This window comes from Stenella coeruleoalba (assembly GCF_951394435.1).
Source record: "Stenella coeruleoalba genome assembly, chromosome: 3".
Taxonomy (NCBI): domain Eukaryota; kingdom Metazoa; phylum Chordata; class Mammalia; order Artiodactyla; family Delphinidae; genus Stenella; species Stenella coeruleoalba.
In genome coordinates, this window is record NC_137148.1 from 60,297,715 (window position 1) to 60,309,769 (window position 12,055).

Here is a 12,055-nt window from a genome sequence, read left to right on the forward strand (position 1 = left end):
ATATAGGAGGACCTTATTGTTTATCCATCCTATATATAATAGTTTGTATCTGCTAGTCCCAAACTCCCAGTCCATCCCTCCCCCAGCCCCCCTCTCCTTTGGCAACCACAAGTCTGTTCTCCATGTCTGTGAGTCTGTTTCTGTTTTGTAGATAAGTTCATTTGTGTCATATTTTAGATTCTACATATAAGTGATATCATATCGTATTTGTCTTTCTCTTTCTGACTTACTTCACTTAACATGATAATCTCTAGGTCCATCCATGTTGCTGCAAATGGCATTATTTCATTCTTTTTATGGCTGAGTAGTATTCCATTGTGTATATATACCACATCTTTTTGTTTTTTGCTGTATGCGGGCCTCTCACTGCTGTGGCCTCTCCTGTTGCAGAGCACAGGCTCCGGACGCGCAGGCTCAGCGGCCATGGCTCACGGGCCCAGCCGCTCCGCGGTATGTGGGATCTTCCTGGACCGGGGCACGAACCCGTGTCCCCTGCATCGGCAGGCAGACTCTCAACCACTGTACCACCAGGGAAGCCCTATACCACATCTTTAAAAAATTTTTTTATTTTATATTGGAGCATAGTTGATTAACAATGTTGTGTTAGTTTCAGGTGTACAGCAAAGTGATTCAGTTATGCATATGCATGTATCTATTCTTTTTCAAATTCTTTTCCCATTTAGGTTATTACAGAATATTGAGCAGCATTCCCTGTGCTATACAGTAGGTCCTTGTTGGTTATCTATTTTAAATATAGCAGTGTGTACATGTCAATCCCAAATTCCCAGTCTATCCGTCCTCCCCACCCTTCCCCCTGCCAATCATAAGTTCATTCTCTAAGTCTGTGAGTCTGTTTCTGTTTTGTAAATAAGTTCATTTGTATCATTTTTTTTTTTAGATTCCATGTATAAGCAATACCATATAATATTTGTCTTTCTTTGTCTGACTTACTTCCCTTAGTATGATAATCTCCAGGTCCATCCATGTTGCTGCAAATGGCATTATTTCAGTCTTTTTAATGGCTGAGTAATATTCCATTTTATATATGTACCTTATCTTCTTTATCCATTCATCTGTTGATGGACATTTAGGTTGTTTCCATGTCTTGGCTATTGTAAATAGTGCTGATATGAACATAGGGGTGCATGTATCTCTTTGAATTGTAGTTTTGTCCGTATATATGCCCAAGAGTGGGATTGCTGTGTCATATGGCAACTTTATTTTTAGTTTTTGAGAAACCTCCATATTGTTCTCTATAGTGGCTGCGCCAATTTACATTCACACCAACAGTGTAGAAGGGTTCCCTTTTCTCCATATCCTCTCCAGTATTTATTGTTTGTGGACTTTTTAATGAATGGCCATTCTGACTGGTGTGAAATGGTACGTCATTGCAGTTTTGATTTGCATTTCTCTAATAATTGGCGATGTTGAGCATCTTTTCATGTGCCTATTGGCCATCTGGAGAAATGTCTGTTTAGGTCTTCTGCCTATTTTTTGATTGGGTTGTTTGTGTTTTTTTGTTATTGAGTTGTATGAGCTGCTTGTATACAGTAAGACCCCTACACACAAATGAGTTCTGTTTTGAGAGCACATTTGTAAGTCCAATTTGTTCATTAAGTCCAACAAAGTTAGTCTAGGTACCCAACTAACACAATCAGCTATATAATACTGTATGGTAATAAGTTTATAATACTTTTCACACAAATAGCACATAAAAAACAAACAAAAAATAAAGGAAACATTTATATATATATATATATAATTTTTTTTTTTGCGGTACACGGGCCTCTCACTGTTGTGGTCTCTCCCGTTGCGGAGCACAGGCTCCAGATGCGCAGGCTCAGTGGCCATGGCTCACGGGCCTAGCCGCTCCGTGGCATGTGGGATCTTCCTGGACCAGGGCACAAACCCGTGTCCCCTGCATCGGCAGGTGGACTCTCAACCACTGCGCCACCAGGGAAGCCCAAGAAAACATTTTTAATCTTACAGTACAGTACCTTGAAAAGTACAGTAGTACAGTATAACAGCTGGCATACAGGGGCTGGCATCAAGTGAACAGGCAAGATGAGTTACTGACTGGAGGAGGGAGAGGAGGTGGGAGATGGTAGAGCCAAAGTATGGTAAGCAATAGGAGAAGGAGGGCAAGCTGCAATTTCATTCACGCCTGAGGTTGATGGCACAGGTTCTGGTTCCTTGCTGGATTCAATTCTATCTACCCTCTTGAAAAAAACGATGCAGTGATGTCTGGGCAGTAGCTCTTTTTTTCTCAACATAGATGACATGATAGCACTGGATTGAATTCTGAATGGCTGCTGCAGTCTTCATATACATTCTGCGTTCGGGTTCTGTGCCTCAGAAACTAACAGTGCCTCCTCAAGTAAAGGAAATCCCTTGCCATTTCCTGCATCGTGAATCTCTTCCGTTCTTCAGTTACTTCTTCTTCCTCTTGTCACTCTATTCTCTCAATTATTTTCACTTTTGTTTCCATCATTATCACTTGGTGCTTCTTAGCAGTACCAGCTACATCACTGCTGCTTTTACACTTGCTCCAGACATCTGGGGCTTGAAATAAAGATACTGTACTACTGTACTCTATACAATACTATACAGTAAAGTACACAAAAGCACAATCACTTGTAGAGGATGCACGCACATGCCTATGTACGCCAGACACGTGAACTAACTTACGTGATTGGACATGTGAACGCATGTTCACATCTTTGAAAGTTCGCAACTTGAAGGTTTGTATGTAGGGGACTTACTGTATTTTGCAGATAAAGCCCTTGTCAGTCACATCATTTGCAAACACTTTCTCCAGTCCGTAGGTTGTCTTCTCGTTTTGTTTATGGCTTCCTTTGCTGTGCAATAGCTTATAGGTTTGATTAGGTCCCATTTGTTTGTTTTTGCTCTTATTTCTATTGCCTTGGGAGACTGACCTAGGAAAACATTGGTATGATTTATGTCAGAGAATATTTTGCCTAAGATCTCTTCTAGGAGTTTTATGGTTGTATGGTGTCATGTCTTATATTTTAAGCCATTTTGAGTTTATTTTGTGTATGAAGTGAAGGTGTGTTCTAACTTCATTGATTTATATGCAGCTGTCCAGCTTTCCCAACACCACTTGCTGAGACTGTTTGTCTCCATTGTATATTCTTGCCTCTTTTGTCAAAGATTAATTGACCATAGGTGTGTGGGTTTATTTCTGGGCTCTCTGTTCTGTTTTTGTGCCAATACCATGCTGTTTTTGGGGGTTTTTTTGGTTTTTCTTTTGCAGTACGTGGGCCTGTCACTGCTGTGGCCTCTCTCATTGCGGAGCACAGGCTCCGGACGTGCAAGCTCAGCGGCCATGGCTCACGGGTCCAACCACTCCGCGGCATGTGGGATCCTCCCGGACTGGGGCACGAACCTGTGTCCCCTGCATCGGCAGGCGGACTCTCAACCACTGCGCCACCAGGGAAGCCATACCATGCTGTTTTGATTACTGTAGCTTTGTAGTATTGTCTGAAGTCTGGGAGGGTTATGCTTCCTGCTTTGTTCTTTTCCTCAGGATTGCTTTGGCAATTCTGGGTCTTTTATGGTTCCATATAAATCATTTTAGGATTATTTGTTCTAGTTCTATGAAAAATGCCGTGGTAATTTGATAGGGATTGCATTGAATCTGTAGGTTGCTCTGGGTAGTATGGCCATTTTAACAATAATCTTCCAACCCAGGAGCATGGGATATCTTTCCATTTCTTTGAATCATATTCAATTTCCTATATTAATGTTTTATAATTCTCAGCATGTGTCTTTCACCTCCTTGTTCATGTTTATTCCTAAGTATTTTATTTAATTATTTTTTGATGTGATTTTTAAAGGGATTGTTTTTTTACTTTCCCTTTCTGATATTTCATTATTAGTGTAAAGAAATGCAACTGATTTCTATATATACTCTTATATCCTGCTACCCTGCTTAATTCATTTATCAGTTCTAGTAGTTTTTGTGTGGAGTCTTTAGGGTTTTCTATATATAGTATCATGTCACCTGTATATAATGACAGTTTTACCTCTTCCCTTCCAATTCAGATACGTTTTATTTCTTTTTCTTGTCTGATTGTTGTGGCTAGCACTTCCAATACTATGCTGAATAGAAGTGGTGAGAGTGGGCATCCTTGGCTTTTTCCATATTTTAGGGGGGAGGCTTTCAGCTTTTCATCATTGAGTATTATGTTGGCTGTGGGTTTGTCATAAATAGTTTTTATTATGTTGAGGTATGGTCCCTTTATACCCACTTTGGTAACAGTTTTTATCATGAATGGATGTTGAATTTCAAATGCTTTTCCTGCATCTACTGAGAAAGAATTTAAAAATCATCCATAATTCTATTAAATAACTATTAAAACTATTTTCATTTTCCTTCTTTCTATATGGACACAAATTTTCCATTGTAGCATACATATGATTTTTATTTTACTATTTTCACTTGTTTTGCTAAAAAATTTTTTTTGCATCCCTGTAGTCTTTTTTTTTCTTTTGCATTTCTGTAGTCTTTATAATTCTACTTTTAAATGGCTGCATGGTTTAATCTTTTTGTCAGACAAACATGGATTTGAATCTCAGTTTGCTATAATCTACTTATGTGATTCTGGGAAAGTTTTTTCTTTCTTTTTTTGAAGTGCTTTATTGAGTTATAATTGACATACAATAAACTGCATGTATTTGAAATGCAAACTTTAAGTTCTGACGTGTATATACCTGTAAAAACATCACCGCAATCAAGATAATGAACATATTCATCATGCCCAAAAGATTCTTCCTGCCCTTTTGTAATCTCTCCCTCTTACCCCATATGATTATTTTAGACTCACCCATGTCATTGTTATGAAAGTGACAGAACATTTGAACCAGGTTACTTAAAAAGACAAAACTGGAAACTTTGGAAGGAGACAGTTTAGCCTCCTGTATGACTCTGGCCTGGCCTCAGAGGCAGACCCTCCTAGGAATCTGTGGCAGGCTCAAGCACCTTTAGGGTGTCAGTTGTATCCCAGGTAATACTGATGGCTTATTTTTCACATATTTCCTTTTTTTCAGGCTCCATGGCCAAAGCCCCACTTTCCAGCAGCTCTGCTCTTTTTGCCTCCCACTTGTGGATTTTCAATAGCTTTTTTTTCTCTACAATAGTCCTTACTTTTAAACTCTCCCATATCTGATATTTCCATTTCTCTCATTCTTTGCATGCTATCTTGGATGTGAAGTTATAGCTTTTAGTCCTAAGGGTTATGACACACACCAGAAACTGAAAAGTAAAACTGTAATTAATGACTCATAGAGCAAGTAAGGTGCTACTGGAGGACCCCTCTGGGCTATGAACAGGTATGTCTCCCCTGCCCACCTGGGATTTCCTGTCACCTGTAAATTTGTGTCACTGGCCCGACAGGGTCCTGTTGAGACTTCTGACATTATCTTTATTTCTGAAAGTCTCCTGGAGGGCAGAGGCTGGGGCTGGCTTACAACACAGACAAGTTCCTGAAGAAGGGCCATGCTCGATTTACAGTATCAAGCACACTCTGGGAATTAGAGGGCTTCCAGATGCAGTCCTGCAACCTGACACCAAGGGGCAGCATATACCAAAGGAAACATCTAGCTCTGCTAAAGCCGAGCAGAAACGAAGCAGAAACCACCTTGCTTTTAAACCCCCAGAGCAAAGCACACAGAGGCCATATTCTCATCTCTCGAATCAGATTACAGCATTACAGCTTTTAAATATCTATTAAGAGTTTTGCCTGCCAACTGAATTTTCCAAGAAGTCAATTTGTCGTTGAACATGATTTAAATATAATACTGCTGAGACCCACATACTCTGTAAGACTTACCCATTTTAGTGCATTTATAACTTCAGCAGCTTAATCTGAAAATAGTTCCAAATTCACACTCTTTCTATTCGTTTAAATGACTGTTGTCTGTCTGTCTCCTTTTCTTTCATGAAGCAAATTTTGTGTGTGGAATAACGGCAATCGAATAATTCTTTGGACAGTTAAACCAGACAAGGCTCAACTCTTTGGAGAGCTTAGTTTCCCTCTCTGAGGCATTTGTTCATTAATCCATCCATCAGCAAAGATTTCTGAGCATTTCCATCATATGCTTGACCCTGTGCTAAATGCTGTGGAGTGCAAGGATGAACGAGATATCAATTCTGCCATCAGGGGACCCATTCAACGTCTAGAGAGTGGGGAGTATGTGGGCAGACAAAAAAAAAAGTGATTATAGGAATGTGTGATAAGTGCAATGATAAAAAAGAAAAAGAGATGCTCTGGGGGACAAGTGAGAACAGAGGTGGGCACCTATCAGGGTGAAGGTTGGGGAGTGGGGAAGCTTGCAGGAAAACTTCCAAGAGGAGATATTTGAACTGAGCCTTAAGTAATAGACAGAATTAGCATTCCAGGCAGTGGGCCCAGAAGAGCCAAGGCAGGGAAGAATGAGAGAGTACAACATTTTGGTCAGTTTGTAGGCAGGTCAGACCGTTGAATGCCCAGGAGTGTGGGTATTGATTTGTGTTTTAGATAAACTACTCTGACAGCAAAATGGAGGAGAATAGTGAGTAGAGAGAGCAGTAAGGAAGCTACCACAGTAATAGAGACCAAAAATTACCAAGTCCTGAAGGTGGTGAAGAATGGAGAGAAATGGATAAGTTCAACTGATATTTAAAAATAGTGCCAGATGCCGGGTGATGGGAGCAGCTGGATGACAGAGCTGGTCAATACAGCAGGAGGAGCAGGTGTGGGTGTGGAGAGGGCATGGGTTTTGCTTTGGTCCTAACCAAGTTTGAGAAGCTTGTGGGACACTCTGGTAGGAATGGGGTCCAGCAGGTGGTTGGATAGTGGTTTTGGAGCTTAATAGAGAACTCTGGGCCAAAAGATATGGTCTGGGGAGTGATTGAAATCATAGGAGTAGCTGAAATCACCAGAGTGTAGGAGTTGAAGAAAGTTGAAAGAAAACATTCAGAAATGGGAGACTCAGGAAAGTGTGGTCACAAAGCTATAGGGGTGTTCTTGGAGGGAAGACCCAACATAAAAAAGACGTCAGCATTCCCTGCATTCTCTATACTTAACACAGCCCCAGTACAAATAGCAATGAGATTTGCTAAGGCAAAGTTCTTCTCCTGTATTTACACAGGACCTGGCATAACATCAGTGCCTGACAAATATTTCGTGACTATACGTAGGGACATGCATCCAGTGGAATAATATGCAACTTCAGTGAAGAATGGGGTAGATCTATATGCTGATATAGTAAGATTCATATGAAGTTAAAAAAACTAGGTGCACACACGTTGATGCTGTTATGGATATATATATTTAAGGATATATATATATGTAATGTTGTATATAATTATATAAATGATAAACATATCTTTTTTTTTCTGTAAGGATAATAATAGCTGATACATACAAAGCACTCAGTGTGTTCCTGGCACATATTTTTTTTTTTTGGCGGTACGCGGGCCTCTCACTGCTGTGGCCTCTCCCGTTGTGGAGCACAGGCTCTGGACGCGCAGGCTCAGCGGCCATGGCTCACGGGCCCAGCCGCTCCGCGGCATATGGGATCTTCCGGGACCGGGGCACGAACCCATGACCCCTGCATCGACAGGGGGACTCTCAACCACTGCGCCACCAGGGAAGCCCCCTGGCACATATTTTAACTCATTTAATCTTTTCTGTTGGGTAAGCTACTACTGTGATCCCTTTGCTACAGATTGGGAAACGAAGACACAGAATGTGAGTGACTAGCCCAGGATCACACGGGGGCAGAGGTGAGAGCTGGAGCCAGGCAGTCCGTACTTTCTACCACCGTGACCGGCTTCTCACACAGGAAAATGTTAACCTAGAAGGACGAGGGTGGGGAATGGTGGAGAGAGAATTTTACTTTTATTTCATACTCTTGAGTATTTAAAATATTATTTTACCATGCACATTATACTCCTTTAATCATTAAAAAAACCAATTTAAAAATATTTTTGAGAATTGGGCTTTAGGTATAAGCTGAGAACATCCCTGGGGACCTCTCCGGAGGGTCCAGTAGGCTGCCTCGTGGTAAGATGGAGGAGGCGGGCTGGTCGAGGACACATCCCAACAGGCTTGTGGAAAGGAAATACAAAGGAGATACTGGTTTGCTTTCCATATAATTAAAGTGCAGCCCTGAGAGCACAGCCAGCATTTAAAGCACAGCGGCCAGTTTCCGGCTTTGGTTTTTCCAGTGACTTATTTTTTGTTAAGTTTCTCTCACTTAGAAATCCTCCCGCTGTGGATTCCTACATGCATGGCTTCTAGGACTTCATTCCATGGATTTCAATTTTTTTAGTTTTTGACTAGGCAATACAGTCCTATAACTGAATAAGTTAACATCAGTTTAAAAGGGGTAAATGAGAAATCTTACTCCCAACCGCTGTTTCCACCTTGGCCCTTATAGCTACTACTTTTTTTTTTTTTTTTTTTACTTTCTTTGGTAACCTTTCAGTGATTCCTTAGACAAAATTAAAGTATATATACACATATATATTCTTAGCTTTATTTCTTTCCTACACCCCCAGGGTCGCTGCTTTGTTCCTTTTTAAATTGGCACGTGGAGAGCTTCCTCTTTTTTTTTTTTTTTTTTTAACAGCTAGACGACTCACCACTGTCCATTGGGTTAGTTTAACGAGTCTGCTCTGAGCATATTCCCTTGACCTTGCTGTTGGCTTTGCTGAGGGGTCTCCAAGTTTGAACTAGTGTTTCTTCTCTGCTCCTCTATTTTTAGAGTTCTTCCCAGTCATCAGCTTCCTAGCAACTGACTGCATTTGTACCCACGCTCTCCGTAATGAGGGGTAACTGAAGGCTTCTCTTTCCCTCTTTGTCTTCTCTTCCAGGGCACACAGTGGGGGCCTGCCCTTCCCTGATGGCCCATGGGGCAGCAGCTCACACCTGTTCCTTCTCGTGATTAAAAACAGACTCAGAGTTACTTCCACTTGAATCTCTTGTCACTGCCAATTTTCATCTTCTTGGGAACAAATGTGCTGGAGTGAAACCCCCGGGTATATAGGCTTATAGTTTAATTGTAAACACCTGTTGACAGAGCCCTGCACTGGCTGAACAGTTATGAAGTTACGCATTTCCTTCCTCTTTTTGTTTATTTTTAATCTGTGTTTATCATGACTCTGTATTTGTTGTCTGATTACTAACTTCCAATCACTTTGAACCGGCTCCATCGTTGGGGAGTGGGGATTAGGGAGGAGAAAAACTCACCCACAAAGATCTCTGCGGCTTGCTCTGGGGGCAGAATGTTTGGTTAATTGATTATCATGGTTTAACAACCATCACCTGGGGCGTGGGCTGACCGGGGGGATGGCAATATTCCATTTTAATGAAGGCGTTGATGTTTCCCCACCCACTTATCCGTCACAAATGTTCTTTCCCTGGCTTTGGTGGCCTGCCCTGGGGTGGTCCCTTCTGCTGCCAACACGCCCGCCCAGCTGGAGATTGCCATGGACACCATGATTGGAATCTTCCACGCTACTCCTGCAAGGAGGGGGACAGGTTCAAGATCAACAAGGAGGGGCTGAAAATACTCCTGCAGCGACACCTCACAGAATTCCTCTCGGTGAGTCTGGCTTTTCTCCCCATCCAGTCGAGGGTGGATGCGGTGCACATTCAGGGATAGCCTCCATGTACACCACCAACTCCTGTGTCCTGCCACACGTTGTATAATGCCTATCGAGATTCTACATACAGGGAAGCAAACACGAGAGACCTTTGTTTTCTGTGTCTGTAGGCATGTGCGCTTTTCTGTAGTGCCTAGGGTTAGGGTTTCCAGTGTTGGAAATTAAATTTGAGGCTTTTCTCAATTATTCAGTGTCGTAGTACAGCAAAGGTATAGCTAATTATACTAGGAGTTATAGTTATAACTAGTGTCACAAGTTATACCCGGACCTCTGTCCGGCTGTCTATAAATGAATAAATATTATGTTTGGGGCCAGAAATGAAGCCTGGGGTATTTTATGATATGATGTCAAATTAGTGAATAACAAATACCAGGTGAGTTTGTCAGCCAAGAACAAGCTGATTGGGATTGACCGAAAGGGTGTGTCTGGCCAGTGACCAGTTGGGTAACAAATAGATTTACATCTCAAAACAGCCAAAAGTTCAATAAAACCACACGTGAAACCTTAGACTGGAGTGTTTGGAGCCTGCTCTCAAGAAAATGCTCACTCTTGTGTTTTTGGAGTTGCCTCGAATTGGTTTTAGCACGTGTAACAGCCTGGCATGATGTTATTCTGTCCAAACCCTGTGTTAAGACGATAGTAATTATAATTATGACACTCTTTTATCCCCACCCTCTATGGGAAAAGCTTAAAGTAAGAATTTTTAACATACAATACCTTTTCAGTAATTTTAAGAGCCCCTGAGAACATTTTTCTTTTTCAAATTCAGTTTGGCTACTGTATTACATAACATTTAGGATAAAAAACTCGGTAGGCCACACTTGGCACATTGATTTATTCAAGTGAAATTTATAGTTGTTTTTGATTGAGTTGATTTTGATCAATTCAGTTTAAATTTCCAACCATTTAATGGTTGGCAGCTAATGAGAGGACAATGGGGAGTTCTTGGAGGAAGTGAATTATACTTCTGGAAACATTTCTCATCAGCCTCTTATCATAGGAAAGGTAGGTGCTTCACCGCCCCACCCTTTCTGAACCCTGATCTCCTCAATGGGCTCCTTGCTTTCCTTTCCACCTATAAAATGGAGTCATCCTTATAAGATCTACCCTTTATTGGGTGCCTCTGTTTTGTTTTGCGACACACAAAACAGGCTGCCAGCTAAAATATTATATGACCCATGCAATTATTTGGGACATACTTATACTAAAAAAGTATTCATTGCTCATCTGAAATCCACATTTAATTGGGCATCCTGAATTTTTACTTGCTAAATCTAACAACGTGGTGCTAAGCACTTATAAAAGCGTGTTGAAGTAGCCCCCAAATTTGTGGGAGATATTTTTTTCCTCATTTGATAAATTAGGACATTTTAAAATGTTAAGTGATTTGCTCCAAGTCCCATTGTTGGTAAATGGCAGAGCCACTCACGATCCCCCTTTGGCTTCAAGGCTTCCTTCTTTTCATGTCCCCCTGATTTCCTCCCCAGGTCCTGGCCCTCAGCCTGTCCAGCTCACTTGGATATGCTGCTGTTTGCTCCTCTTGGTGTTTAGGTCTGAGGATTATATGGTGGGGGTGGGGCAGAAGCCCAGACTCGTTTAGAATGTGTGCCTGGTTCAAACCTCCCGGCAAATAGGCTCTTGGAAATTGCTTTAGATGCTAAAAATGGAAATGCAAACTTTAATGTAGATAAAAGGAAAATACGATTTCAGTTGTCATCATGAACCTCAGAGCCTGGGAGTTAGAAATTTTCTTTTTCCTTTTAGTGTCAAAAGGATCCTGAGTTGGTTGATAAGATAATGTAGGACCTGGATGCCAGTAAGGACAACAAAGTGGATTTTAATGAATTCGTGGTCACTGTGGCAGCTCTGACCGTTGCTTGTAATGATTACTTTGTAGAACAATTGAAGAAGAAAGGAAAGACAAGTAGTAATTTAATCTAAAGGCAGAAATATATCCACAGTTACTTACCGACTGTTCATCTATACCCTCCAGATCCATAGTAATGCCATTTATAGCTATAATATACATATAATTAGTTGCTAGTATTAGTAAATGATGCATACCTTAATATATTGACTTTAAATAAATATTCCAAATTTTATATGCCCCTCTTGAAATTTTCCTATATATATTTTTTAAATTGAAGACTAGTTGGTTTACAATGTTGGGTTAGCTTGAGGTGTATATCAAAGTGATTCAGTATCTAGTCTTTTTCAGATTTTTTTCCATTATAATTTATTACATTATATTGAATACATTGGGTTGGCCAAAAAGTTCGTTCAGGTTTTTCTGTATCATCCTACAGAAAAACCTGAACGAACGTTCTGCCCAACCCAATAGTTCCCTGCGCTATACAGTAGGTCATTGTTATTTATCTTTTT

At 40.9% G+C, this 12,055-nt stretch overlaps 1 protein-coding gene across 1 annotated transcript; it reads left to right on the forward strand.

Moving 5' to 3' along the window:
* Positions 1–6,696: 6,696 nt before the first annotated feature.
* On the forward strand, positions 6,697–11,614 carry S100Z (S100 calcium binding protein Z; the record flags this gene model as incomplete). Its single annotated transcript, XM_079918622.1, is given in 5 exon segments — positions 6,697–6,756; positions 9,485–9,521; positions 9,524–9,612; positions 11,438–11,473; positions 11,477–11,614. Coding segments are annotated over 5 exon segments (360 nt in total).
* Positions 11,615–12,055: the final 441 nt, after the last annotated feature.